The following is a 27,249-nucleotide window of genomic DNA, read 5'->3' as shown; positions in this document are numbered from 1 at the left end:
GAAAGCTCAGGAGACTCTTTAAGTGCATCCAAGTGCGTGTGCACGAACTCTCCAGCCGGTAATATGACGACGTACGTACATGTGTAGCATGTTGACAACGCACGGTGTGAGCCTGGACTTGTTATCATACAAACACACACACACACACACACACACACACACACACACTGTTCGGAAAAAAATTATCAGGCGGACCCTGTCCTTTGGCACACACACACACACACACACACACACACTGGGCAGTGTATATAAAGGGTTGAGCATGAACTTCCTCTCTTAGTGTGACAGACAGACCTAAAGGAAAACTGCTACCTCCACTCACCAACCAGTAAACAAAAATGCCCGCCGACTATAATGGACGCTGGGAGATGGTGAGCAGCAAGAGCTTCGAGGACGTCCTGAAGGCCCTCGGTAAGTTGCCCCTCTTACAGCATGGCATAGAAAGGGGGGGTGGGGGGGGGGGGACTGTGGCTTTGTAACCTCTCATTTAAATCAAGAGGCAATTAAAAGGTTGCGTTTAAAGATGCAGCCAAGTAGGGACGGAGGCCAGAGAGCAGAACATTTGGAGGGAGCGTGACAGAAAGAGAGAGAGAGAGAGAGAGAGAGAGAGATAGCAGCAGTGTGAGGGAGGATAAAAAGAAGAAGAAGAAGAAGAAGAGGAATGCTGTGGCACTGCTTCATTTCCTCATTGAGCTGCTGTCAGGCCAAGTTAACCTCCGCTCCGTGAGCGGTTGCCGTCTGTTACCGCGCCAAATAAATATTGATTCACTGCTTTCTGCATTTTCATCTTCCTGATCCGCAGAAAAGGAAGACGGATTCCGACCCTGGATCAGTCAGCGGGCCAGCTCGTCATTTAAAATAAAATAAAAAAACAAGATGGAGAGAGAGAAGAGAGAGAGAGAGAGAGAGAGAGAGAGAGAGAGACCATCGCCCGGCTCTCCTCCCTTTTGACGCGTCGTTGATCAGGCCCACAAACACTTTCATTATTCACGACTCTATCTGCAATTCATAAAACAACCCCGGTACACTCGGCTCACACAGAAATCCGGGAAATCCTGAAAGCCTCCCCCCTCATTTCCATCGAGCGGACGGGAAAATGACATCCTTATGGAAATGGGTCAGAAATATTATTTAGATGGGTAAATATAGGGGAGCCTCATCTGTAAGAGCGACGGCAAGAAATTGAATTTTCCCATTGAGGCAAATGGGATATGAATATCTAAACGGTCGGGGGGTGGGTGGCTCTCGCGGGCCCCGTGCCGAACAGGGGCGGAGGAACTCATTTGACTCGGAGCGAGGTCATTTTTTAAAGGGTAAATGAGACTGTCAAGAAGGACCAGCAGGAGAGGAATCATAATAAAAGGCCCGAGGCGCCGTGTATGTGTGTGTGTGTGTGTGTGTGTGTGTGTGTGTGTCTGTCTGCACATGAGCCAGCTACACACCAAAGAATATGATTCATCCTGCTGCCACTGATCCGATTCCCTGTTCGTTCACACCCGCAGACATCGACTTTGCCACCAGAAAGATCGCCTCCCACCTGCACCAGAGCAAAGTGATCGTCCAGAACGGAGACAAGTTCGAGACAAAGACCCTGAGCACTTTCAGCAACTACGAGGTCGACTTCACCGTGGGAGAGGAGTTCGACGAGCAGACAAAGGGCCTGGACAACCGAAAGGTCAAGGTGGGAGAGTCGTCTTGTATTTTACACCGAACTACAGGTGTAGTTATAAAACACTCTGTTTGAGTAATAACCATTTAACCACTTATCAGACGCTGGTCAACTGGGACGGGGACAAGCTGGTGTGTGTTCAGAAGGGGGAGAAAGAAAACCGTGGCTGGAAGCAGTGGCTCGATGGAGACCTGCTACACCTGGTGAGAGAGAAGCGAGACACGTTGGCTGAATCACGGGAGAGACGTCCAATGTTTTGACAGGAATAGTAGATGTTCCCTCTGTGGTCCAAATTCAGTCCCTTTAAATTGGCTCCAGAACTGAAATACAAAGCAAGAACATTAAAAAGAATATGAAAACTCGTTCGACCTTCACTTGCTTTAAAGGAATATTTCCCAACCATCAATTATATCAGACTATCGCAAGAACAATAAACCAGATAATGAATCGCTATCTAACACGCATAGACGTGACCTCTGCCTGATTGTGTAACGAAGAAAGACATTTGTTGCATCAGAGTTGGACTCGCGGTCTAAAGGTCTGTGTTTTCTCCCTCAGGAAATCATGGTGCTCGACAAAGTCTGCCAGCAAGTATTCAAGAGGGCCTGACAGCACCAAGAAGAACCTCACCTGTGAAAACTGCCCGTCGAGTGCTGCACGTTTCTGCCTATTTAAGTAATTGTGAATACCTGTAATAAATGTCCTTAATACCATTGTTGTTTTTTAATTGTTGTTTTTTAAATAATATTAAAATATGTATTACAAAGGAGTGCTTTGTGGTTATCGTAGAGACCACCGACATGCGGAGAACACGCAAACTCCACACAGAAGGGCCGTCCAGCCCGGGATCGAACCCCGGTCCCTCTTGCTGTATAAAAATATTATATTTTTATTTTAATATATATATATATATATATATAGGGTTCGGATTTATACATATATATATATATATATACAAATAATCATAAAAACTACACTTCATTTCTATCACTATGTATATATACAGTATATATAATAATAATGAATTATATATACATAGAATATTTTTTTATATATCACAATATATATATATATATTTTTTTTTAAGACTAGCACATATTTTACACTTTAAACCGATTTTTATACTGAAAATATTCTCTTAATTGACAATGATGTCTGCAACATGTGTCCAGTAGAGTCTGTGATGATGTAATGAAATAAAATGTCAAATAGGAACTAGTTTCATTTCGACCCAAAATTCTCTGAGAGATTCGCATTAGACCAAAGACCAAGAGGTCATCTTAATTCGTTCAGTAAATTGTAAAGATTTAGAGTCAAAAGTAGACTTGTTGGGTTGTAGCTTGTGGTTTCTTTTCAGTTTTTGAGGTGCAGCACGCGCTGACAGGTACAACATGTTCTGCTTCTCTGCCGGATCTCGAGCTGCTCTCACAGGAAGCGCTGAAGGATCCACGTCGCCAAAAGGCGCTGCGCACAAGTCACACAGCGACAGAGAGATCTCAACCGGAAACGGGGTGTATTCTCTTCAAAATAAAATCCTTAAAACAGTAAAATCATACAAGTAAGGGATGTTTTTAATTATATTATATTGTTGGGTCCAACACTTGTTAGTTAGTGGTCACCACAAAATTAGAGCTTTGGTAGACCACTACTTACACATACAAAGACACGCCTCCAGCTTCGTCTCTGCTGCAGCTGAAGATTCATCTCCTTTATTCTGTTCCCTTCTCACAGTTTATCAGGACTTTTTCATGTGACTTCTGTTTTCAACCCTGAAAAAAAGAAAATATTCAAAAAAGTACATGTAGACAGAGAAACATAACAAGATAAATTGTTGCTCTTCTTTGAACTGTGTACCTAAAGAGCTAGTGGAGGCTGGAGTCACCTTTATTTTTTGCAAATGAGGAGTCTGATTACTACAATTAATTCCCAGCTAATTATCAGAATCAGCTTTATACGCATGGATACACATGTATGCGTATGTATGCGTACGCATACACATGGAATTTGACTTCGGTTTTCACGTTGCTCTCAACGTACATAGAATATACAAATAAACATAAATATAAAAACAAGGACATTAAAGACAACACAGTACAACAGAGAAACTAAGCATACACATTTAGCATTAACTATAATGTACAATATAGATATAAATATGAACATAAAGAACAACAACAATGACAATGGACAATGTTTGGGATATTAGTTCAGAATGGTGGTAATAGTGCAAATAGTGCAACATAATATTATTATCAATTGTTTTAATTAATTTTCCGGAATAATGGTGGAAACTACAAAATAATAAATGTTGTTATAATAGATTAAAATGTTTACTTTGCCTTCGGTGTAGTTTTCCGTGTAGCTTTTGAGATTTATTGTGAAATTAAATACCGGAAGTTGTTGTGTTTACTCTTATTCACTTGGTCACAAAACTTTCTCCACAGACTTCCCCACAGAGGAAGCCCGACGAGGGCTACAGGGACGCCGGTCATTTTTCTGGACATCACTGCAGAGACTCACTGACGTGGAATCATGGTAGGAGAAGAAAACACACTACTTTAGCAGAACTTTGTTCACGTGTTGGCTGCTGTTTGGGAGCTCTTTGGGTCAGCAGGACGCGGAACCGTGTTGCGTTCACTCACTACCCGTAAAGCTCAGTGTGAGAGAATTGGAAACTCCATTCAAAACACACATTATGAGCAGCAGCAACGTCAATGCGACGACAACAGAACTCCAAACGCTGCGAGTATTTTAAGATAATAAGTTAAAAAAAAAATGAAAAAAACTTTATTCATACGTTCCATGACGATGTTTTTGTTTTTGTTTATGGGAGTTGTTGTTTTTAACATGCCTCCATCAGATAAACAAATGAAAAGGTTGCGTCTTTGTCTTTGACGTGATTAGACTTTGAAAGGACTCATTCTGAAGCAGCCACGCTTATGAAATGTGGAATGGGAAGTATCAACAGGCACACCCCCCCGCCCTCCTTCAAAACCTGAGATAAAACACAATGCAACAGTTTATATACAATGTGTCCACCTTACAAGATGAAACTTACTGAATTAAAAGTGTCTAGAATGCAAAACATGCCTGCTTTCTGAATGTTTTTTTACCATCTTCTGTCAAATAACATCCACCGTTGTTGAGATGAGCTCATAAATTACCCGTTTAGATTGATGCAGATCATGTTTTTCTTTTGTTTAATCCTCCATTCTTTCTATTTTATCCCCTCATTTTCATATTATAGCCTCTGCGGCTGGACATCAAGCGGAAGCTGACCGCCCGGTCAGACCGGGTGAAGAGTGCCGACCTGCACCCCACCGAGCCCTGGATGGTGGCGAGCCTCTACAGCGGCACTGTGGTGGTCTGGAACCACGAGACACAGGTCACTACCAGCCATCCACACGCTCCTCTGATCACTCAAATCATTTCCTTTTGATCACTCGCACAATCGCTTCATATTTAGTCTGTATTATAACGTTAACCTGGTCTGACTCCTGTGTGTGTGTGTGTGTGTGTGTGTGTAGATGATGGTGAAAACCTTTGAGCTGTGTGACCTGCCCGTCCGAGTGGCCAAGTTTGTAGCCAGGAAACACTGGGTCGTTGCTGGAGCGGTGAGTGTTTCATGCCAGTTACTGTTGGCGGTTGACTCGTAATGAGCATATTGAGCATATTTCCATCTCTTTTCAGGGGTCGCTGTTTGTTTCAGATTGTTAATGAAACTCTGTGTGTGTCCTTGGCAGTTTTTGAAATTTCATGCAATGCATTTGTGACATTGTGGCCAGATCCGTCAGTGGTTTTGTGTTTTTTTGTTTTGGACCGAATTCACTCGCCAATCTCTCTCTCTCTCTCCGTCGGTCCCCAGGATGACATGCAGATCCGTGTGTTCAACTACAACACCCTGGAGCGAGTTCACATGTTCGAGGCTCACTCTGACTACATCCGCTGCATCGTCGTCCACCCAACGCAGCCCTACATCCTCACCAGCAGCGGTACCAAAGAACCACACACACACACACACACACACACACACACACACACACACACAGAGAATATGTCTGCCTAGCTTTGTACACGAGGGGTTCTAAAACTAACTAGAAGAGTGTAGCATTTTCTAGTGTCTCTATTTCTACGCGTGTGTGTTTTCAGACGACATGTTGATCAAGCTGTGGGACTGGGACAGAAAGTGGACGTGCAGTCAAGTGTTTGAGGGACACACTCACTACGTCATGCAGATTGTCATCAACCCCAAAGACAACAACCAGTTTGCCAGTGCCTCTCTGGACAGAACCATTAAGGTACACACACACACACACACATGTAAATGCTTGTAAGAGCACATAAAAGCAGATGGCTTTGGGGCACAAACAGAAGACGGTGGCTGCTGTTGTTCCAGTTTAAATGAAGGTAAAAGCGACAGAAAAGGCGGGGACGTTTTCTTCACAGCCGGAGGTGACGGGGCTCATGGGAAACGTAGTCTCAATTTTGAGAAACGCTAACGCCCCTTCTGGGAGGTAGAAGGCTTTTAAATCGTCTCGAACCGAGGCCTCGTTTGCTTACACTATGTGCAAAATAATGACACACCGATGCTCGCAATGCTCCACAAAGTATCCTTAAGTGCCGCGTGTTGCTCACTGCATGTGTCTCCTCTGCAGGTGTGGCAGCTGGGCTCCAGGACTCCCAACTTCACTCTGGAGGGCCATGAAAAGGGGGTGAACTGCATTGATTACTACAACGGAGGGGACAAGCCCTACCTCATATCAGGGGCCGACGACCGCCTGGTCAAGATCTGGGATTATCAGGTGCTGCCTGCCCGTTCTTATTGCTCTGTGTTCTGCAGCAGTGTAGCAGTTTACTGTGTGTCATTAGGTAATGACAAGTTATTTCATTATTCCTGTTTGTTTTTATTTCTGTCCTGACGTCCACTGCTGTTTTGCGAAACATTCATCTTCCTGTAATACATATAAATCTAACAGGAACATCAGTTATTAGATTACTCCTGTACGCTTTTAAATCAACATATTTACGTGTGAAAATTCCAAATGAACTGCTCACTGAAAAGCCTTAAGTTTATTCTGATAAATGGCTTCTCTTCTCTTCTCCCAGGCTCGCTCCAAGTAGCCGTCTCATTTAAATGTTTCATGTGCGAAATAACCAACTCAGTCTTTGTGCATCGCCCAATTTATCTCACTGAAAAAAGGTATTGCACAGTTTGCAGTAGGACGACGGAAAACAAAATTACAAAACTCATTTTCTATGTCATTCTGACGGCATATTTCATTTTTCAGATATACAAACCGTTAAAACAAACCTCTCTCTGTCGGCCAGCTCTCTTCCATATTAAGTCAATTATTCAACAACAGCTGTAGTTATCTTCCAGCCAACCTCACATAGATAATCTCATCCCATATGTACGTACGTGCAGCAGGAGAAGTCGGTGTAATTAGATCTGTAGAGGAAGCGATATGCATTTCTGCAATGCTATGAGAACATGTCCGTGACCTTATGTGTTTTTATCTCCCAGAACAAAACCTGTGTTCAGACCCTGGAGGGTCACGCCCAGAATGTGACCTGCGTCTGTTTCCACCCGGAGCTGCCGATCATCCTCACGGGCTCCGAGGACGGTAGGCGACGTTCTTTAAAGCTCCACAAACGCAGCTGATCTACAACACACACACACACCCCCCTCCCACAGAAACCACCGCAGCGTCTCGGTTCCATTCTGACCTCTCTGTTGTTTTTCCTTAGGCACCGTTAAAGTGTGGCACTCCAACACCTACCGGCTGGAGAACACGCTCAACTACGGCATGGAGAGGGTGTGGTGTATATGCGGCCAGCCGGGCTCCAACAGCGTGGCTCTGGGCTACGACGAAGGCAGCATCATCATCAAGGTATTCTCTCCCAGAAGGCTGTGGGTATTTTCAAAGTCTCACATTTTCATTTAGTTCATCTTAAGGGGAGACGTAGATGTCTGAAATGACAAATGATGAATTCTACCGGATATGTAGGTCAAGTGTCATGGTCTTGGTTATCAGAGCAGTCATCATTTAGTTTGCACAGTTTTTCCTAATATCCTCCTTCAGCTGCGTTCAGCCTCTGAACGAGGTCCTATCATTGTGCTCTTGGAAGCCTCTCTTCTGTCAATGGGTCCTTGAGGACAGCAGCGAGAAACCACAACTTGGGAAATAATGTCAATAATCTCTCCTAAATAAAAGAATGGAACGCTGACGTTCCATTTTAAACCATAAACAACACCTCTGGTTATTAACACAACCTCTCTATCCTCAGCAGCAGCTGCGGGCGCTCATATAATGCACCTTCAGTTGGAGTCGATTATACAGCAGATTGCATTGCGTGAGCGGAAAGGAATATTTCTTGACCTGTAATATTAAAATGTTGCCGGGCCTTAACACCCCCCCCCCCCCGTGTGTTTCCTCTCCCCCTCTCCGCCTCAGCTGGGTCGGGAGGAGCCGGCCATGTCCATGGACTCCAGCGGGAAGGTCATGTGGGCTCGCCACTCCGAGGTGCAGCAGGCCAACCTGAAGGCCATGGGAGACGCCGAGATCAAGGACGGAGAGAGGCTGCAGCTGGGCGTCAAAGACATGGGCAGCTGTGAGATCTTCCCCCAGACCATCCAACACAGCCCCAACGGGAGGTGAGACGCCGGGCCGTCACCAAAATGTGCTCTATCACATCTCAGTCTTTCTAAATTTAAATTTGAAAGTTTATCCCCCGATAGAGGTTGTCGGTTCGTGTTACACAACTACACTTATCCCAGAGTCAATGCAGTCATCAAAGCATCATAGAGCAAATTATGGACTTTTTCTTTTACACAGTTGATAATGTCAGTCCTGGTTTGATCCTTTTTAAAGAGGGGTTCATATTTATTTTAAGATTTGGAGGGACAACACATTTAAGTGTAACTATCCAGGTCACATGTGAGTGCAGGTAGAAGAAGAAAGTTACGTGGATGTGATGTGTGTTTGTGTTATTTTGTAGATTCGTCGTGGTGTGCGGAGACGGGGAGTACATCATCTACACCGCCATGGCCCTGAGGAACAAGAGCTTCGGCCCGGCTCAAGAGTTCGTCTGGGCCCACGACTCCTCTCAGTAAGTCCTGAAAGGAACAGCTCGACATTCAGGGAAATACACGTCAGAGTAAGATGAGGAGGTGGACATTATTAGCTTAGCGTGAAGATTTTCTTTTCAATTATGGACAGTTCGCTTTAGCCGTTTCCCCTTGCTTCACGGCTTTACAGTATGCTAAGCTAGGCTAACCGTCTCTTTGCTTTAGGTTCATATTTAGTGAACGGACATGAGTTTAGCATCTATTTAGTATATTTATAAAAGTACATTTCCCGAGATGTCAAAACTATTCCTTCAGCTTGTAAGCACTGTAAATGATGTGCAATAAGAGTCATTAACTTCACCCTCCCATGTGGTGAGGCACATTATAATAAAGTGTGTACATTGTTTTCTATACAGGTGTATATTTATATATATATATGTATATTATTTTCATAGGTATGCCATCAGGGAGGGCAGCAGTAGGATCAAAATATTCAAGAACTTCAAAGAGAAGAAGACTTTTAAACCTGACTTCGGGGCTGAAGGTGAGCTTTATTTCCTATTCATTCAGTTTGTGTGGATACAATATGTATATGTGTGTGTGTGGCTATGTCTAATGCTTGGTGTCCTGCTGTCCCACAGGTATCTTTGGTGGCTTCTTACTGGGCGTGAGGTCAAACAGCGGCCTGGCCTTCTACGACTGGGAGAGTTCTGAACTGATCCGCCGTATCGAGATCCAGCCTAAACACGTGAGTCACGCCGTTCTGGCTCCAGCGGTCCGTCCGTCTATTGCCCTTATTATTATTATTATTATTATTATTATTATTATTATAATAATAACGCGTGGTCCTCCTGTCTTCAGATCTTCTGGTCTGACTCTGGGGAGCTGGTGTGTATCGGTACAGACGAGTCCTTCTTTGTGCTGCGCTACCTGCCGGAGAGAGTGGCAGCGGCCCAGGAGTCCAAGGAGGAGATAACGGAGGATGGGATAGAGGGCGCCTTCGAGGTCAGAGAAAAGCGTAGTTTCCTAAACGAACAGGCCGAGCGTAATCTCCAGAAACACATAATGGAATTTACACTAACATAAGAAACAAAATAAAGAAACGTTTGAAATGTTGTCCTGGAAGACGCAGATAAACTGCTGATGAATGTATGTTGTTCAAGCAATAATTTCCACTGATTATTTGATTCTTTCTTGTTTTATTCCTGCCGACCAGGTGCTGGGGGAGGTCCCTGGGGTGGTGAAGACCGGGGTTTGGGTGGGAGACTGCTTCATCTACACCAGCTCTCTGAACAGACTGAACTACTATGTCGGAGGAGAGCTCATCACCATCGCTCACCTGGACAGGTACAATGCATGTGTATATATATATATACATTTACAAAGATGAGTACCCCATCAAATCTGCTGTGCCGTGCTGCTTATCCATTTCTATCCAGTAAATTAGGAATACCATGAATACATTCTCAAAGAAGTGCCTTGAATCGGTGTCTTTCTGCTGTGCAGGACCATGTATCTGCTGGGCTACATCCCCAAGGACGACCGCCTCTACCTCGGAGACAAGGAGCTGAACGTCATCAGCTACGCGCTGCTGCTGTCGGTGCTGGAGTACCAGACGGCTGTCATGAGGAGGGACTTCGGCACGGCCGACAAGGTCCTACCCACAATCCCCAAGGAGCAGAGGACCAGGGTGGCCAACTTTTTGGAGAAACAGGTGCGTTTGCCCACCAGCTCCGTTTGTGCAGCTCGGTGCTGCTGCTCATAGATGTATGAGATCTGGATATGGAATGCATAATTTGCAGAACATCAGGCAGCCAGATGGAGTAAAACCTCCGGGCAGAAATCTTGTGTGTTACTTTTTCCACATTCACATACCTGATCTTCCACTGTTGGCAGCTGTCAGACAGAGCGGAATGCATGGAACAGAATATTCATAACTGTCGATTGTGGGGGGGGTTTTTGTGTGGCGTGTAGGGCTTCAGACAGCAGGCCCTGGCCGTGTCCACCGACCCGGAGCACAAGTTTGAACTGGCCCTGCATCTGGGAGAGCTCAAGATGGCGCACCAACTGGCCCTGGAGGCAGAGGTCAGAGCACACACGGAGCCTGTCCCACATCTGTAACACACACGAACTCTATGCACACTAATCGTGATAGTGTATAGCCGTTAGTATACAAAAATATCCTTCACCATTTTCATACTAACAAGAAACGATGTGTGACTTTGGAAACGTACTATTTAATTTCACTCTGGAGTAAAGACGTGGACCGTGGGCAAAATAATCCTGCACACAATCAGATTTGTTGTTGTTTTAAATGATTTTCTTTGATTAGTAGCTGTGTACATTTGCAGGATAATGTATGAGGAATCATTTTTACTCGAGCAGTCTTACAGGGTGAGTCACACAACCGTGGCCACCCAGACTTAGTGGCTGCTTCACAGTGTATTGTTGTAGAGGTTTCATGCTTCTCCTGTGATAATCCTCTCTCTCTCCTGTCTCTTTGGCACCTTGGCATGCGGGGGGATCCAGTCAGAGCACAAGTGGAAGCAGCTGGCAGAGCTCGCGACCGCAAAGTGCCAGTTCAGCTTGGCTCAGGAGTGCCTGCACCATGCTCAGGATTACGGGGGATTACTGCTGTTGGCCACCGCCTCGGGCAACGCCACCATGGTGGGCAAGTTGGCCGAGGGGGCAGAGAGGGACGGGAAGACCAACGTGGCCTTTCTCACCTACTTCCTGCAGGGAAGGTGAGTGGAGGGGAGAGGAGGAGGAGGGGGGGGGGGGGGGGGGGGGGGGGGGGGGAGCTGAGGTTGAATCCAGATTTCAATCAACTTAACTCAAGTTAGTTTATTTTATTATTCATTTCTGCATTGGCCCCAGGTTGGACAAATGTCTGGACCTTCTCATCGAAACGGATCGGTTGCCAGAGGCTGCATTTCTGGCAAGGACATATCTGCCCAGCCATGTGTCAAGGTACAGTTGTTTCCATTGAGTGCACAGTGTTGTACGTCAATCTTATATTCATACGTGACCTGCAGAAACTTTGCACACACTCTACCATTCTGCCTGTAATTTGAAATAAATACAATTTCTTGTTTTCCCTAGAGGACAAGAAATTTACTCCAAATCAAAATCTGTAGATGCAAATACTAAAAGTTTTTGATAATGGTAATATCTATATCTGTGTGTGTATATTTACATATTGCATCATTGTACACGCTTCCCTTCTTCCAGGGTGGTGAAGCTGTGGAAGCAGAGTCTGTCCAAGGTCAACCAAAAGGCGGCAGACGCTCTGGCTGACCCCTCCCAGTACAGCAACCTGTTCCCGGGCCTCCAGCAAGCCCTGCTGGCTGAGGGGTTCCTGAAGGAGACTCATGTCGGGGTCAGGCCTGCTGCAGAATACCCACTCGTCATGGTCAGTGGAAAGCCAGAGGAGCTATGCTTTAGTGACTCTATTCTAGAACCATGCACTTGGTTCATTGCTGCACAAGTTGTAAAATGTTCCGGTTTTTTGTTCTCTTGTTATTTCATCATCTGATTTTAACTGTTCATACTTTGAGCGCCGTGTTTGAGATGACTTTTTTGCCTGTTCTCTCTGTCTCTTCAGCCAAACGAGGACCGCAATGTTCTGGAGGAATCTGCAGGTTTTGAGTCCAAAGGAGAGCTCACAGAGCCAGAGGTGAGGACCTGTACCTGTCACACCAACATGGCGCTTCTCTAGCTGAACCTGTGACCAAAAAAATCGAAATGTATAATATCTGAACCTAATACAGATAGTGGTCTCTTAAAGAATAGGTCCACATTTTTACAATCATGTATTGGTATTTGTACTTTTTTTAAAGGTGAACCTATCCTTTTTAAAAGATCATTTGTATGTCTTGCTTGTTCTACAGGGAGTGGTGGAGAGCATAAATGAAACCGTCATGGTGGCAGCGGTGACTGAGGCTGCACCTGCAGAAACGGCAGTGGTGGAGGAACCCATTCTTCTAAAACAGGAGATCGTTGATCCCGTTCCAGCAACAGAAGAAGAAGCCATCCCAGCAACAGAAGAAGAAGCCATCCCAGCAACAGAAGAAGAAGCCATCCCGGCAGCAGCCGCCCCTCCGCCTGTCACAGTAACGGAAGAGCGTGTTGAACCAGAGCAAGCAGAGTCTGCGTCTTCAGAGATCGACGCCGTCGTTAAGTCAGAGGAGGCTTTCATCTCTGTAGAAGACGACGTTTTGGAGTCCACCACAGAGATTCCCCCCGCAGAGCCCGAGATGGTGCGATCCAGTCCCGTGGAAGATGTCCTATCGTCAGTTGAGACAGATGTTCAGGAGATTCCTCCAGCGACTGATCCTGCTGCCTGTGAGTCAGAAAGCATCACGGCAACGGAGGAAACACCAAGTGAAACCATAGCAACAGAGAGTGTCCCGGTCAGCACTGGTCTGATAGTTGATACCGATGTAACGGAATCTATAGCGCCTGAAGGAATGCCTGTTCATGAAGAACAGGAAACGGGTGCCATCTCCTCAGAAGCACCAGCGGAGGAGACTGGTGTCCCTGAGGAGCTTGTGTCGGACACAGCGGCGCTACCTGTAGCAGTGGAGGAGCTCATCTCCTTTGAAAGCACGGACAGTCCGCTGCTGGACGAGCCTGTTCAAAGCCAAACGCTTCCAGATCTGGCCCTCGATCCGCTGCTGGACCCACTCCAAGACACGATGCCAGCGTTGAAGCCGGTCCCGGCGCAGGAACCGAAACAAGCGGAGCAAACCACAGCACTCCCAGTAGAGCCGGACGAGAACCTGGAACCTGCAGTGGTTCTAAAGCCAGAGGTTCTATCCCCCAAAGAGGGGAACGAAGTGGAAGTGGAGGAGGAGGCGGCGGGTCCTAAGGAACCTGCAGAGGACCTCGATGCAGAGATGGATGAGGTGAATGTCGGTTTTTAATCATATTGCAAAAATATTGGCACGACTATGGAATAAAATATATAACTGTATGGAGCCATGAACTTCTTGTTTCCCTTAACGCAATGCATTTTGTTCCCTGTAGATCCTGGATGATCTGGATCTGGACAATTTTGACCTGGAAGACATCGACACCTCCGATGTCAACCTGGATGATGATTGCTTGAGTGAATAGGAAGAAGAATCTTTGTCACGAGCCACACAGTTCTGTTTTTTTTTTTCAGTGACCAAAGAACTCAAAAGGGTTTCCTAAGACGCTAAGCGGTCAGACTAAAATGCCTTTCAGCTTAATTGACAAGCATTTGCTTTCCTTGGTTGTAGGACTAAATTGTTCTAAAATTACACCTACAAGGCAGAAATGAAGCCGCAGCCTTAATTAACCATTGGGAAGTGTCCAGGCTGCATTTAAAACTTAAATGGGAACAGTGTGTGTTGGGAAATATGGGATACATTGCAGCCAGTCAACATAGCCTGCTCAGCCTGTTGTTGGGGGACCTTTTTATTTTTTACACTACAGATTTACTTTTGAAACACTGCAACACAACAGCTTGTTTAACTAATTTATAAGTTTAAAATAGAAATCCATATTTTAGGGGTGGAATGTCATATGCTTCACCAGCTGACTGTTAATGTTCACCAGTGATAAACAACTCTCAGTACCTCTTCTTCCTCGTACCTCACAGTGGGACACCGCTGTTGATCAGGGTGTTATTGAAGCCTTTGAGGAATTCTGCCAGTTTGAATATGTTTTTTTTTCTTTGACATTCCTGCTGATACAAGGCCGCCTGTATCAGGATTTTTATAAATAGTATGCAATCAAAAAAAGAAAAGTTGCACAAGCCTGCGATTTGGACAAATCCCCCCCCCCATTCGGTTACATGCGATGTCTTAAATACCTCTTTGTTGTAATATTTTGGTGCACGTCAACTTCTCAAAGCTCGTATGAACACAGACCGCTGCTTTTAGTTTGTCGGATGAACTTCAGTGAAAACAGTGTTTCTGTTATAAGTGCCTTACGTGTGTGTGTGTCTTAAAGGATGGGTGGTACTGTGTAAAAAAAATAAAAGCTTCAATCAAGTCTTCTGTGTTGTCCAGGAAGTTATTTTACTCCAACACGTTACAAGTACAAAGATCTTTATTTTGGTATGTACATCATTTGACTCAACAGGTTTGACTCAGAGCTCCAAATGAAACACAATGAGGGTTTTTTTTCCCCTCTATGGATAAATTAGTAACTTTCTGCATCGTGTGTGTGAAGTGAATAGCTTTCCTTTCAGTCAAGGAGCACATGTATTAGTGGGAGGCAGTATTCAGTCCATTCCTGTGGTGCTGTGAACCATTCCTCATTGTGGATAAACGTGGATATTCCTATTTAGCAGCGGGTCGGTCATTCAGCAGAGCTCTTAGCAGCCAGCTGCTCGTACGCCTGCAGGGCCAGCTCGATGTAGCCCGACCTCTGGGACTCCTTCTGGGCATAGATCTGCAAAAGGACAAGGGGAGAAAGGTCACCCTAAAAACTTTGGAGGTTTGCAAAAAAATTCATTATTTTAGTGGCAGACTAATAAAAACACGGCTATGTGCTCCACGATCATGCGTGACTAACTGAGAGGCCTTTTGTGATAACAGAAAGACACAAGCGTGTCTCCTGCCGCTAACCTTTCACATTAAATGGCTGTCATTCTTAATGCCCCCCCCCCTCCCCTCCTCTCTCACTGCTTCCAGGCCCAGGGGCTGTGAGCACTAATAAGACCTGATGTGTCCTGGGCTTGGCCCCGCAGTTCCCACGCTGGAGACAAACCCAAAACCCTCTCACATAGGAAACTTTAGGAGAGGCCTTCACTTGACCTCTCAAAAAGAGCTACCCTGACTCCTGATTTACTCCCAATACCCGGGAGACACAATTTATACGAACCCGGACAATTTCTATAGATAATATACACACACAGCAAAGTGAGTAGAAGTGTAAAAAACGGCGCTACGTCAGCAGATATTTCCAGCTAAAGTCGAGTTGTTGTTCTCACCTTCAGCAGGTCGGCGCCGGCGGCCTGCTGGCTGGCGGCTTCCTGGGCCGACTCGCTGAGGGGGTGGACCGCGTGGAACAGAGACACAAGGCTCACCGCATCCTGGAGGCTAGACACACACACACACACACACACACACACACACACACACACACACACACACACACACACACACACACACACACACACACACACACACACACACACACACACACTAGGGCTTAGGTATCAGCTTTACACTGGCTGGGTTGACCAATAAAAAGGTAGATATTCAAGCCTTAACATTGGTTGCACGCATTCGTGTCTCTCTCTCACACAAACTCACAGCTCTCTCTTCAGCATGTCCACTATGAGTCCGTCCGCTCTGCGAGCGCTGAGCAGGTGCCAGGCCAGGCCTCCAAAGTGTCTGGTGGAGCGCAGCAGCTCATACTTGCCGTGCTTGTCCAGGTCCTCATAGGTGGCTGCATGTACCTAGACAATGAGGGCACATCGAATGGGACGTGATCCTAAATCCACTGGACGTTGTAGATACTCGGCACAATGCTCCTTACATCAAATTCATGAACTTCCATTTTACCCTCCGTATCAAGTGACCCAAAGAAAACACGGGACCGACTGTGGAGATTTCACGGTGTAACGAGCTACATGCAGCCTACAGATTCCAGCGCAGGTCAAAATAACAGAGAGAAATCAATGTCATCTTACCCTGATGTAGTCTGAGGAGTCTGGTTCAAATTGGACCAGACAAAGGTCCAACACGTCCTCGTGGCGGTCCTGGGAAAACACCATCTTAACAGAGAGGGAGAATGTGAGGATTAAAGCCTCCGGACACCCACACAGGTGTTCCCACTCATTCTGCCTGATTAGCTGCTCTTCTCAGGACCGTCTCAGTGTTCACAGAACTCACGATCCTGTAATGGCTCTTAGACCAGTTCAGAGAAACCGAATCCTGCTAGATGGGACGACTACGAACTGCAATACTATGGTGTGTATGTCTCTTAACCAGGTGTTTGTCTGCCATGCTTTGTCTGTTGATGAACTGCAGGAGCTGCTACAAAAAGCAGGCCCTGTTTTTACCAACAGACATTTGTACGTGTCACAGTAGGAAACGCACAGGTGTTACTAATAACATTAACAACGGCTGAATTACATTTGGCTGCTTCAGTTTCAGGGTATTGTGCCGGGCGGCTCGCTGTCACAGCGCACTGGAACATTTGAACGGACCAGAGACCTTCGTTAGTGTTATTAGAAACACCTGAGCTTTTCCAGCTAGGAGTCAAAATACGAGCTGTGACAAAGAAGGCCTGAAGAGTGAATTGAAAGTGGTAGAAAGAAAGATCTGGAGGTTCTAAATCACAGCATTGACATGTAGTGACTTCACACGTTTCTCAGCATAACTACAGGTGCAGACAGAATATCAGTAAACCCCTGTGTGAGCGTCCGGGGCCTGAAGACTAATTATAGGCCGACGCTGGACATATGGGCTGCAACAGCAGGAGCGAGGGGGGAAACTAAAAGTTTGTCATTTCTTATTAGTTTAATCTTCGTCCTTAGGACACCAAAGGAAAGACTCATCTCAGATCTGCTAAGTTTAACTGGATACAAATAAAAAACCAGCCTAAGTATCATGACACTTTGCAACTTCCCACCTTGAGGTTCTCCTCCTTGAAGATGAGCGGCGCTGTGAGTTTGCGTCCGTCCTTGGGGAAGTAGACCTGAACGAGTCGGTCTCTCTCCTCCCACGACGCCTTCCTAAGGGTCCCGTTGGGTTCCCGTACAACAATGAACCTCTCCTGGGGGGGGGGGATAAAATATGTAAGGATACATTTGAGAAATGTTCTGGTCCAGAGTCCCTTATTAACGGAGTTCGTAATTCAACACAATGTGCGTACCCTGTGTGGGATGTTGTAGGTGATGTCTGTGAAGACGTATTTGGCGGTGTCCATAGCATCCAGGATCTTGTCCTCCGACAGCACATCGTAGATGGGCTTCCTCTCCGGCAGGACGGGGGGCATCTGCAGCAACTTCTTGGCCTGCTCTGTGGCTAACTCGACCGCCTGCAAACACACAAGGGGTTAGATGAAACGTGTTACTGTGACTTGTGAGTGCCTGATTGAGATGGGCTTTCATGGTTTGTTTAAAAAAACGAGCACCTGCTCCAGTTGCTCATCGGTCATGAGTTTATATGTGGGCGGGTTCAGCTCCTCTTTAATGGGTCGGAACACTTTCTGCAGGTCCAGGCCGGTGATCCCGGTGAGGACGTCCTGCACAGCTGGATCGGTGAACTGAGGTTTTGCATCGTCTGAGAGGGCTGGAGAAACAGATGCACACGTCAATCGCGTGCACAAACTACAGCACGATGAATGTCAAAAGTTACCTTTCTAAACAATTTCATATTGGTTTATATTGTTAGCTGTTAAAGACACAAGTGGAATGCATCTTTGAGGAGTTAGCTTTACAAGAGATCTAACAAATGTTCATTGTAGTAAAAGAAGACAGACCAGACCCTTAACAAATATTGCCATTTTTGACTGAAAAGTGAGGGGTCTAAATATCGACAAAAACTATATCTATAACTCATTATTAAGACCTGTGAAAACTAATACAGCTCCCCTCTCCAGTACGAGATGCGATGTGTACACTAAGCAACGTCTCTTGTGATTAAAACTCAACTTTCATCATCATCTTGATCATTTCTTCCTCGGTTGAAATGAAAATGCTAACCCTGTAGGAAGCTAGCACTTGATCCACTAATATTGTATTTTATTACAAAGCTGCGAGCATTTCATTTACTAACATAATGCCGAATTTACCGACAGACTGTAATCATTTGTTCAACACATTAAACATTGTTCTACAGGGTCTATATCTTGGCAAATAGGTACGGTAAGGTAAAATTGACATATTTCTTAAGCGAGTTTGACACCCGCACCGATGCTAACGAAACACGCTACAAGGTCAGTGTTATAGTGAAGAAAATAACGCGACTACAATGATATTCATCGCGTTAAAACGCACCTTTGTCTTGTGTCCCGCTACAAAGCGTCCTGGCGCCGCATCGCGCCAACATTTGCCTGCTCTTTTGCACATTTTTCACCCGAGAGTAGGTCCGCAATAAGCACCGTGCCGTACCGAGCGCCGCCATGTTTGTTGTGACTTCATTCACGCGACATGACCTCACAGTTCAACAGCCGAGCGCTGCTGGGATATGTAGTCTGTTTTCCTGCGTAGACGTTGTGTTTGTTTTTCTTTCCCACGAGCTACCATGGGCCATTTCATCAACAGGAACAGACTAAACAAGCAGCTCAAGAAGCAGAAGACTGCTGGTTTTTAGTGCTGCAGAGCATTTTTTTTATCTGCGTCTCTTTTTATGAGCAAAGAACCTTTAAAAACATAAGAAAAGCAAAAAATACATATTTTTAGAATCAGAATCAGCTTTATTTGGTATGTAGTATGCGTATAAGCATACATTGAATTTGACTCCGGTTTACACATAGCTCTTAACGCACATACATGGAATATACAAATAAACAAGGACAATATAAAAATGAAAGACGTTAAAGACAACAAAGTAGAACAGAGAAACTAAGCATAAACATTTGACATTTAAATACTATGTACAATATCAATATAAATATATATCGAAGAATATATATGAACATAAATAACAACAACAATGACAATGGATTTGGGATATTAGTGCAAATGGAGGTGCAGTTTGTCTGATTAATTGATCATGAGAGTTTCATTGTAGTAGATTGTAAAACAAAGTTCAAACAAGGACGAAAAACACCAAAAAAAACTAACTCAACAATGGAAATATATTACAGTAAAAGGCCATTGTAATATTAATACTTTTAAAAACCACTGATGAAATTAATTTGTTTAAATATGCGTCTGTTTTTGGGTGATTTTCCTGCAGTTCCTTGGTATTTGTAACTCACTTACAATTAATTAGATAACAGTAACACAAAAATCTGTTGGACTTCTATTTTGGTCACCGGGTGGCGCTATGTTACCAAATATCCTGAAAACCTGCAATGCCTCCACAAGAAGATCCCCAGTAAAGCGTTTTTAATCTTGCTCTGAGTTAGAGATCATTCTCATTTGTACATATTGTATGTTTATGTTAGAGTCTCACGGTTTTCTTTTGTCTACCTCCTTCGTGACTCGACTCTGTGCAGCCCACACGCATTCCTAACTTGTCATTGTGTTCTTGAGTTGGCTGATAGGGTTTAAAATCCGTCTGGACGATAAAGAGCCATGCTCAGAAGGTAAACACTCCACTGGTAAGAAATGTGCACGCTCTGTTGAAAAGGTTCCATTCGCCCACTCATTTATTTAAAATGAATCTGATGTATTAATGTGTCTGCAGATGATTCATGGTGTGTTATAATTGCAGTGCTACAATCAAATTAATTCGAAATGTTATTGTTTGTTTTGTCTCCTTTTAACTTATAATATGTCAAATGCAGAATAACTCTGCAATTTAACAGGAGAGTCAATAAATGCATATTGTATTGGGATAATATGCATTAATGTCTTTTTTTTATGGATTATTCTATTTAAAAAAAGGTTGTTTTGAATATTGAAGACATTATAAGACAGGAGTAATGATGCAAACATGCACAAACACACAGCTTTATATCTGCACAAAAGATACATTTGTGCATCTCTGAGGTGTTTGTTTGTGCGGGTTCAGCTTAAAAACTGTTAAACAGATAAAAGTTAAACAGATAAAAAGGTCACCGTCCAAAAAGTCCCTAACCAGGGAGATATTGCAGACGTTGAGCAGCTTTAGGGTCATTTGTGCTCTCAAAGCTTCAGTGAGTAACGAGTCAATCATTGACTAAAAAACAAGTGATGTCCATCAGCAAAAGCTGCCGTGAAGATATGAGGAGAAGCTGAGGACGAGTGACCCTCACAGGAAGTGTTTGGCTCAGATTGTGCTGCTGTTATTACAACAAGTCAGCCGGGTTCACGTCTCCCTCTGAACTAAAGACTGTAGATTCAAACTGTGGTCGATTTAAAAAAAATCGTTATTCTATTTATTCATTTTGTCCGGCTTAAGCATTAACAAATACATTATCCCCTTAATTTAATGATCAGAATTTGTGGAATTGAACTAATAATTCTTGTTCAGATTGACCAAACACAAAAACACACTGTGTTGGAATCAAACCACTGCTTCTGTTACTACTGAGAGGAACTTTTGGTGGAATTGTTTTGTGAACTACTAGTATTGCCCTCTTATGCAAACACTCACAGGACTATAAAATAGGACTAAAACACCCTCTTCTGGTGGAATTCCACACTTGTTTGTATGATTATGATCAACAGATCACAGTGGAAGGGACTGAAACGACCCGAACAACCAAAAACCTTGAGTGGAGGTAAAAGTGATTTTAGTGTGGCCTTGCATGTTCTGGTACGTAATTAGCAGTTAGAGGATAATTCTGGCAATATTTTATATTTTATTATAGAATTATTAAACAATATAATATGCAATACATAAGTTCTATGAAAAGACTAAAACCAACAGTACAGTCTGACTTCCATACACTGTCTGCAGCTCTGTGTTCTAAACACACTTTTTCCCATTGAGGGAAAGTAAATAAAGTGGGTTTAAAATATGGACGTAATAATTTCCTGAAACAGCTGGACATCAGCAAACATCTCCCAAACAAGAACAGAGCATTTGTTGGGTACAATTTGCAGTCCTGTAAGTGGTCTGCTTGTGACTACAGTGTGTATGTGTGTGTGTGTGTGCGTGCGTGTTCATAATGATGCAACAGTGTGGATCACTGATGTCTTTTTCATAGTTCCTGCACAACAATGTGCCGCACACGTATAGACAGTGCGGTTGCGTGAGGGGCCGTGGGGTGAGGGGTGAGGGGGCCCACAGACGGAGCTGCAGCTCAGAACTACGGCCGTGTTCAAAGAAAACTCTCTGAATATAATTTGGTGCCATTTGTTACGGAACCCGTCCGAAAAGGCCAACTCAACTTTTGTAGATAGTCAGTAGCAAACTATGACAAAATGATATGTTTATTTACATAACTAATTAAAAAAAAAAGTATTTAAAAAGAAAAGCTATTCAATTGAATTAATACCTTCTTATATTTTTTGGTATTTTTTTCATGTACGCCTACCGATGTGCAATGATGATGTTGGGTAATGATAAGTCTCTATTTGATCATGTGACGAGAGGATTTATGGTAGCTGGTAGAGGAATAACATTACATCAGGTTTTTGGATACACAGACAATCCCTGTATGTATATTCACTTATTGTTTTAGACACGAAGACGAGCACGTAAAGGAAGATTCCCAAGCAGTTCACTAGTCTTTTCCACATTTCAGATCATCATGGAGGAACGATGAGATCACATGATGCCATCGCTCTGTGGTTCTGTCTGGCTCTCCCCCCCACCAGCACATATGCACAAAGTACAGTAGTAGTCACAGGGCCCCCAACACGCCACCACTACCCACTAACCCCAAAAAGCAGCCGCCACCACACCACCCTAGAGATCATTAATAAAACCTCATGTGCCACGCACAAACCCTTCCTCTAGGATCTTGTTTCCCCTCTCCCCCCCAGCCTCTTCCCCGCTCCTCCCTCCCTCCTCCGGGCCCCGACTCCCCCACTAATCTGCAGTAGGATTTAGATATTAGGCGGACAGATGGAGGTGTGGCTCGCTCGGTAATGAGGTGAGCAGTGGCAGCGAGTCCGGAGGCCCAGACACCGGCGAAACGACGTGTGGATTGAGCTGTAAGAGGCCCCGACACAACCAGATGTACACAGCTGTCACACTGCTGACAGAAAGTAATCCAGAGACCCCCGCCAGAAATAGAGAGAGAGAGAGGAAGAATCTCTCCAGTGGAGGTTTAAATGACCACGAGTTGTTTTGTTTCTCATCCATCTGTCTGTCTGTCTATTTATTTATCTATCTGTCTGTCTATTTATCTGTCTATCTGTCCGTCTGTCCGTCCATCCGTCCGTCTGTCTATATGTATATCTATCTATCCATCTATCTATACGTTTTCTTGCAGGGGGGAGCTTGAACCTTCGGGTAGCTCTAAGTGATCTTAAAGTGGTACTTAGCTTCAGCTCCCAGGTATGAAATGTGAAATGCTCGCTGTTGAATTGGAATTTCCGTTCACCTCCTGAACTGAGATTGAGTTGACCCTGAAACAGAAGGCGTGCAGTGGATCCACATGGACATGGCCGCTCCTGCACACACACACACACACACACACACACACACACACACACACACACACACACACATACATGCTCACACACTGCAAAAAAAAGAAGAAAATAAAAAGTTACTTACTTCGTACAGACAGGAAAATTTGATTTTTTCTAGATTCTGCAATGGAAATTGGCAAAAAAACAATGCCTATTCCCATGCAGTGTCATGTGTTTTCAGCACATTTGAAAAAGTCTGGGTCAGTATAAGACAAATACTGTTTAAATATGAAGAATATTTAAGACTCAATATCAACGGGAAAGTAACTAAGTACACTTAATCAGCTACCAAGCTAAAGTAAAAATATAGATATTACTTATACGTACTTTGCTTAACTTTAATTGTCTGCATGCTTTATGCTGCTACTCCATGTTTCAGAAGGAAATATGGTCATTTCAAATATATAAACCTTTGAAAAAGATTATTATGTTGCAGCCAATACAGCCGTACATCTATGTATAATTTTGAATAAAATAAATGAAATGTAAATAACAGGGATTTGTACTTGTAATTGGGTGTTTATTGCTACTTTTACTTAAGTATAGAATAAGACTAGAGTTCTTCCACCACTGCTTCATACGACAGTTGAGTGTAAGAGTGTGTGTCAGCGTGACTGGGAGCAGCAGGAAGCTGAGAGGTGAAACCTGAGTGTAGAAGAGGGAATGGATGTGTGTGTGTGTGTGTGTGGGGGGGGGGGGGTGATCATGGAAAGGGGATGCACGGGATGTAAAGGGAGGTGGGTGGGCGGGTGAGCTGCAGTGGTCCTGGTGGTGGTAGTGGGGCACATGTTTATTAAGCTTTCTGCACGGTAGACGGAGAACGGGTTCAGAGCAGGGTGAAACGGGAAGGTGTGTGTGTGTGTGTGTGTGTGTGTGTGTGTGTGTGTGTGTGTGTGTGTGTGTGTGTGTGTGTGTGGAGAGAGAGCGAGAGAGAAAATGTGAAGAGGAAGTCTATTCTCAAACAACTGAGCGTCAAACATTTTAAACTGAGTCATTGTTTCCATTTCTGATATGTGGGATTTATGAAGTGATGGGAAAATATGTGCATCTTTGTTTTAGGGGTTTGCAAACAGGGTTCATTTCAAAGCTGATAATTATAATGTTCTTGCTGCATATTGTTATTATTCCTGGCTTTTTTACTTTGGAGTCCCAAACTCACCTCTGTATGTGTTTAAAATAGTTATAATCAGAAATGTAGAAAAGTAGAACCTATTCTTTTGCCACAAATTTGGTTTAAGAGTTAAATATTTGACGAAAAAATACAGAAATGACCATGAAGCTTTGTTATTACAGCAAATAAGGAAATATTTGATGTATCATATATCATGTTTAGTGTATAAATGGGCTTTGTATGATCATATATGTCCATTTGGTATAACCAAAAGTCATGCAGACACAGAAATCCATGTGATCCTACTTGGTGACATTATTCATGTTTGGGGTTAACTCGGCCTCAGAGGACAAACAACTTATGAGCAAACTGTTATAAAACTCCAATAAAACAAATCAAAAGAGATCGTTGACAAGTGTGTTCATGTTGTAAAAACAGCTGGACACTCTGAGAAACCAAAACGACAATGTGTCATGTGATCAGTTAAAAATGATATCAATGAGAAATGAATAAGTTGTTAAGTGTCAAACTAATGAAATAATGTTACGTATGTTTTTGAGCTGTTAGAGAGAGTCCTGAATCTCCAGGACCCCAAACACAACGTCAGAGTTAATTGCATTATTCAAATGTATTTATCTTCTTTTATTTTTTGACAAAGTTATGGTTTCAATCTCTGGCTTGTGTTTTATCTTTAGTCTTTGAACATTTTTTCTATTTCTACTGTTTTCTGCCAGGTATGTCTTGTAAAAGAGATATTGTATCTCAACAGGACAAATATAATTTACATCAAATTATCTTTTGTCTCATAAACTGACTCTCCGTTTTGTATTTATGAATGTAAACTAGAAACTACTGACAATTGACTATAATGGTGTCTGATGCAGCTCGTCGAAGAATTTGAAGATTGTTGAACTGTGTGTATGTGTGTGCGTGTGTGTGTGTGTGTGTGTGTGTGTGTGTGCGTGACATGTTGTGGCTTGGGAGTGGGCACTCAAGGCCAGTCTTACTCTCCTCCTCCTCCTCCTGATCTTTGAAGAGGAGGGAGGATGGGAGAGAGGGCACATAGAAGGCCAGAGGAGACGCAGTGATAGGAGAAGTGAGGGAGAGAAAGGGGGGAGGAGAGGAGAGGAGAGGAGGGGAGGGGAGGGGAGAAAGGGGCAGAGGGCGCAGTGACATTACCACCAACAGCCTCCACGACCTTCCTTTCATAATTTAATAATGAAAGGAGAAAGTGTGTGTGTGGTGTGTCTGAAAGAGGGAGGACATTATCAGCGTATTTATTCATTTATGAACTAAATTAACCGCTTTTTTGTAAAGCAAGTTAAAAAACACGTCACTCTATAAGTAACACACACTCCATTTGACTCTTCTATTCTGTCGTTTCAGGACTAAAGAATCTCATCATCGTGGATTGTTCAGCTTTCAAAAAAAACAAAACTCTGCCAGTTACCAACATTTTTTTACTTTAAGCTCCTGAACGTCTTTCAACAACATGTAAAATACAACAAGTACCCATTTTCTGAAATTAAGTAAATACTTGTGAGTTAGTAGCTTAAGTTTTTCAATAAGTAAAAATGCACTGGAATGAAATGGAACTTTATTTTTCATATATGTTTCCCCCCCATGTATCTACATGTGACAGTAGAGACACAGACAGGAAATAAGGGAAGAGAAAGACATGCAGTAAAGGTCCCGTGCTGGGACGTTGTGGTGATGTGGTCTGTGTCTGACTGTAACCACTATGCCAGTAGGACACCTCAAGTGGGATCATTCTGACCAATGTTTCTCTTGTTTTAAATCAAGATTTTATGATGGAGTATGAGCGTTCGACTAAAAGAATGAAAGAAGCCAGAGAGAGATGGCTGTGTGTGTGTGTGTGTGTGTGTGTGTGTGTGTGTGTGTGTGTGTGTGCCAGAGGGGGGCTGTGAGGAGGGTCAAAGTCAGGGAATGCAGAAGGTATGAACGCTGATGGCAGCGTGGTTCACCTGCACCTTATGACCTTCACTGGCCCCCATCCATCTGTTTATAGTCACTGATTCCATGCCTCCCAGAAAAGACTTCAGCACACATTCACACACCTACACGCACACACATACACGCACACACACACAAACACACACACACACACACACAATTTTCATCGATAAAGTAGTTGATCACTCTGTCATAAGCTACTTTTCTTCATCAGATATAACAGAAACAATTGTCTTAGTTTATTTTTGTATTCATCAAGTCAATATCTGGCAGGGATGAAAGTAGCGAATTACATATACTCTTGTATTTTTTGTGTACTTGTACTTTTTTGAGTATTTATGAAAAAAATACTTTTACCTGAATACCATTTTTCAAGTCGCATCCGTTTCAAAGTAAAACCAAAAGTCCCATGAAAAGGTCCTGATGAACTGAGAGAGAATGGAACAGAAGGAAGGAGATGAATCTGTAGCTGCAGCAGAGAAGAAGAAGCTGCAGGTGAGTCTGAAGCCGCTGGAGGGGGCGGGGCTACGTCTCCAGAGGGGCGACAATCCGGAAATGATACCTTGCAAATGTTTGAGTTCACGAGGGGGTCCGGGTGCACCTGGTGTGTGGCAACAATTAGCATAATTGTACATCGGCATAGTTCGAAAAATAAATTGTCTAAATTTATGAATTGACTGAATTAATGCGCCACCAGGAGATTGAAGCTAAGCGACACTGGCAGAGTCTGGCAGACCTGCTAAATGCTGACACGCTAATATGCGCGCGAGCGGATTGAGGAGGACTTCGCGGTGCCGGTGAGACAGGTGAGACAGGTCAGAGAGGTGAGCCAGGTGAGTACAAAAACACACTGCTGATGCTCCGTAGACGGTTGCCTAGTAACGCAGTAACGTAGTTGCGTGTGTGTGTGTGCGCGCGCGTAAAAACTGTAATATGTGGCCTTCGTGTCCTGAGCTCGTTTTATTTCTTGTGGATCATTTTTGTTTAATTGTCATTAGTTTTGTCTCTCTTGTTTAATTCGTGTGTGTCTCCAGTGAGAAGAGTATTTATATATTTGTATAATGTATAATCAAGTGCTGATACTTATTTAATATAAAGTAACAGTACCTTTACTTGAGTACAATATTCTTGAGAAACAACGAGAAGTTGGTTAGGTTTGAAATAAACTCGCAGGTTGATTACATTTAATTTGGAAGAGAAATTTC

At 43.8% G+C, this 27,249-nt stretch overlaps 3 protein-coding genes across 3 annotated transcripts; 2 read left to right on the top strand and 1 right to left on the bottom strand.

Moving 5' to 3' along the window:
* Positions 1 to 262: 262 nt before the first annotated feature.
* LOC306701347 (retinol-binding protein 2-like) lies at positions 263 to 2,382 on the top strand. Its single transcript, XM_079166631.1, has 4 exons — positions 263 to 411; positions 1,503 to 1,681; positions 1,771 to 1,872; positions 2,228 to 2,382. The coding sequence occupies exons 1-4, from the start codon at positions 339 to 341 to the stop codon at positions 2,276 to 2,278; spliced, it is 405 nt and encodes a 134-aa protein (XP_079022757.1). The 5' UTR covers positions 263 to 338; the 3' UTR covers positions 2,279 to 2,382.
* Positions 2,383 to 4,097: 1,715 nt separating this feature from the next.
* On the top strand, positions 4,098 to 14,750 carry LOC306701520 (coatomer subunit beta'-like). Its single transcript, XM_079166842.1, has 22 exons — positions 4,098 to 4,204; positions 4,917 to 5,054; positions 5,197 to 5,283; positions 5,535 to 5,661; positions 5,819 to 5,967; positions 6,325 to 6,471; positions 7,194 to 7,293; positions 7,418 to 7,560; positions 8,125 to 8,324; positions 8,669 to 8,779; positions 9,194 to 9,282; positions 9,380 to 9,486; positions 9,600 to 9,743; positions 9,955 to 10,085; positions 10,245 to 10,452; positions 10,713 to 10,823; positions 11,268 to 11,482; positions 11,616 to 11,708; positions 11,970 to 12,150; positions 12,343 to 12,414; positions 12,629 to 13,645; positions 13,767 to 14,750. The coding sequence occupies exons 1-22, from the start codon at positions 4,202 to 4,204 to the stop codon at positions 13,854 to 13,856; spliced, it is 3,663 nt and encodes a 1,220-aa protein (XP_079022968.1). The 5' UTR covers positions 4,098 to 4,201; the 3' UTR covers positions 13,857 to 14,750.
* A 71-nt stretch (positions 14,751 to 14,821) lies between these two features.
* On the bottom strand, positions 14,822 to 18,847 carry mrps22 (mitochondrial ribosomal protein S22; the record flags this gene model as incomplete). The annotated part of the gene is made up of 8 exons (XM_079166761.1): positions 14,822 to 15,161; positions 15,703 to 15,811; positions 16,028 to 16,173; positions 16,408 to 16,491; positions 17,352 to 17,495; positions 17,595 to 17,759; positions 17,856 to 18,013; positions 18,721 to 18,847. The coding sequence occupies 8 exons, from the start codon at positions 18,845 to 18,847 to the stop codon at positions 15,069 to 15,071; spliced, it is 1,026 nt and encodes a 341-aa protein (XP_079022887.1). The 3' UTR covers positions 14,822 to 15,068.
* Between the last annotated feature and the right edge of the window lie 8,402 nt (positions 18,848 to 27,249).

The sequence above is a fragment of the Pholis gunnellus genome (assembly GCF_910591455.1).
Source record: "Pholis gunnellus genome assembly, chromosome: 9".
Classification (NCBI taxonomy): Eukaryota; Metazoa; Chordata; class Actinopteri; order Perciformes; family Pholidae; genus Pholis; species Pholis gunnellus.
The sequence above is the reverse complement of the archived record's forward strand: the minus strand, read 5'-3'. Positions and strand labels throughout refer to the sequence as shown.

Excerpts from the sequence above, each read along its gene's own strand:
- LOC306701520 (XM_079166842.1), top strand. Across the intron at positions 5,055-5,196 it reads TCTGGAACCACGAGACACAG|ATGATGGTGAAAACCTTTGA; the intron begins GTCACTACCAGC and ends GTGTGTGTGTAG. Across the intron at positions 6,472-7,193 it reads TCAAGATCTGGGATTATCAG|AACAAAACCTGTGTTCAGAC; the intron begins GTGCTGCCTGCC and ends TTTATCTCCCAG.
- LOC306701347 (XM_079166631.1), top strand. The coding sequence starts at position 339 with ATGCCCGCCGACTATAATGGACGCTGGGAGATGGTGAGCAGCAAGAGC. Across the intron at positions 1,682-1,770 it reads TGGACAACCGAAAGGTCAAG|ACGCTGGTCAACTGGGACGG; the intron begins GTGGGAGAGTCG and ends ACCACTTATCAG. Across the intron at positions 1,873-2,227 it reads ATGGAGACCTGCTACACCTG|GAAATCATGGTGCTCGACAA; the intron begins GTGAGAGAGAAG and ends TTTCTCCCTCAG.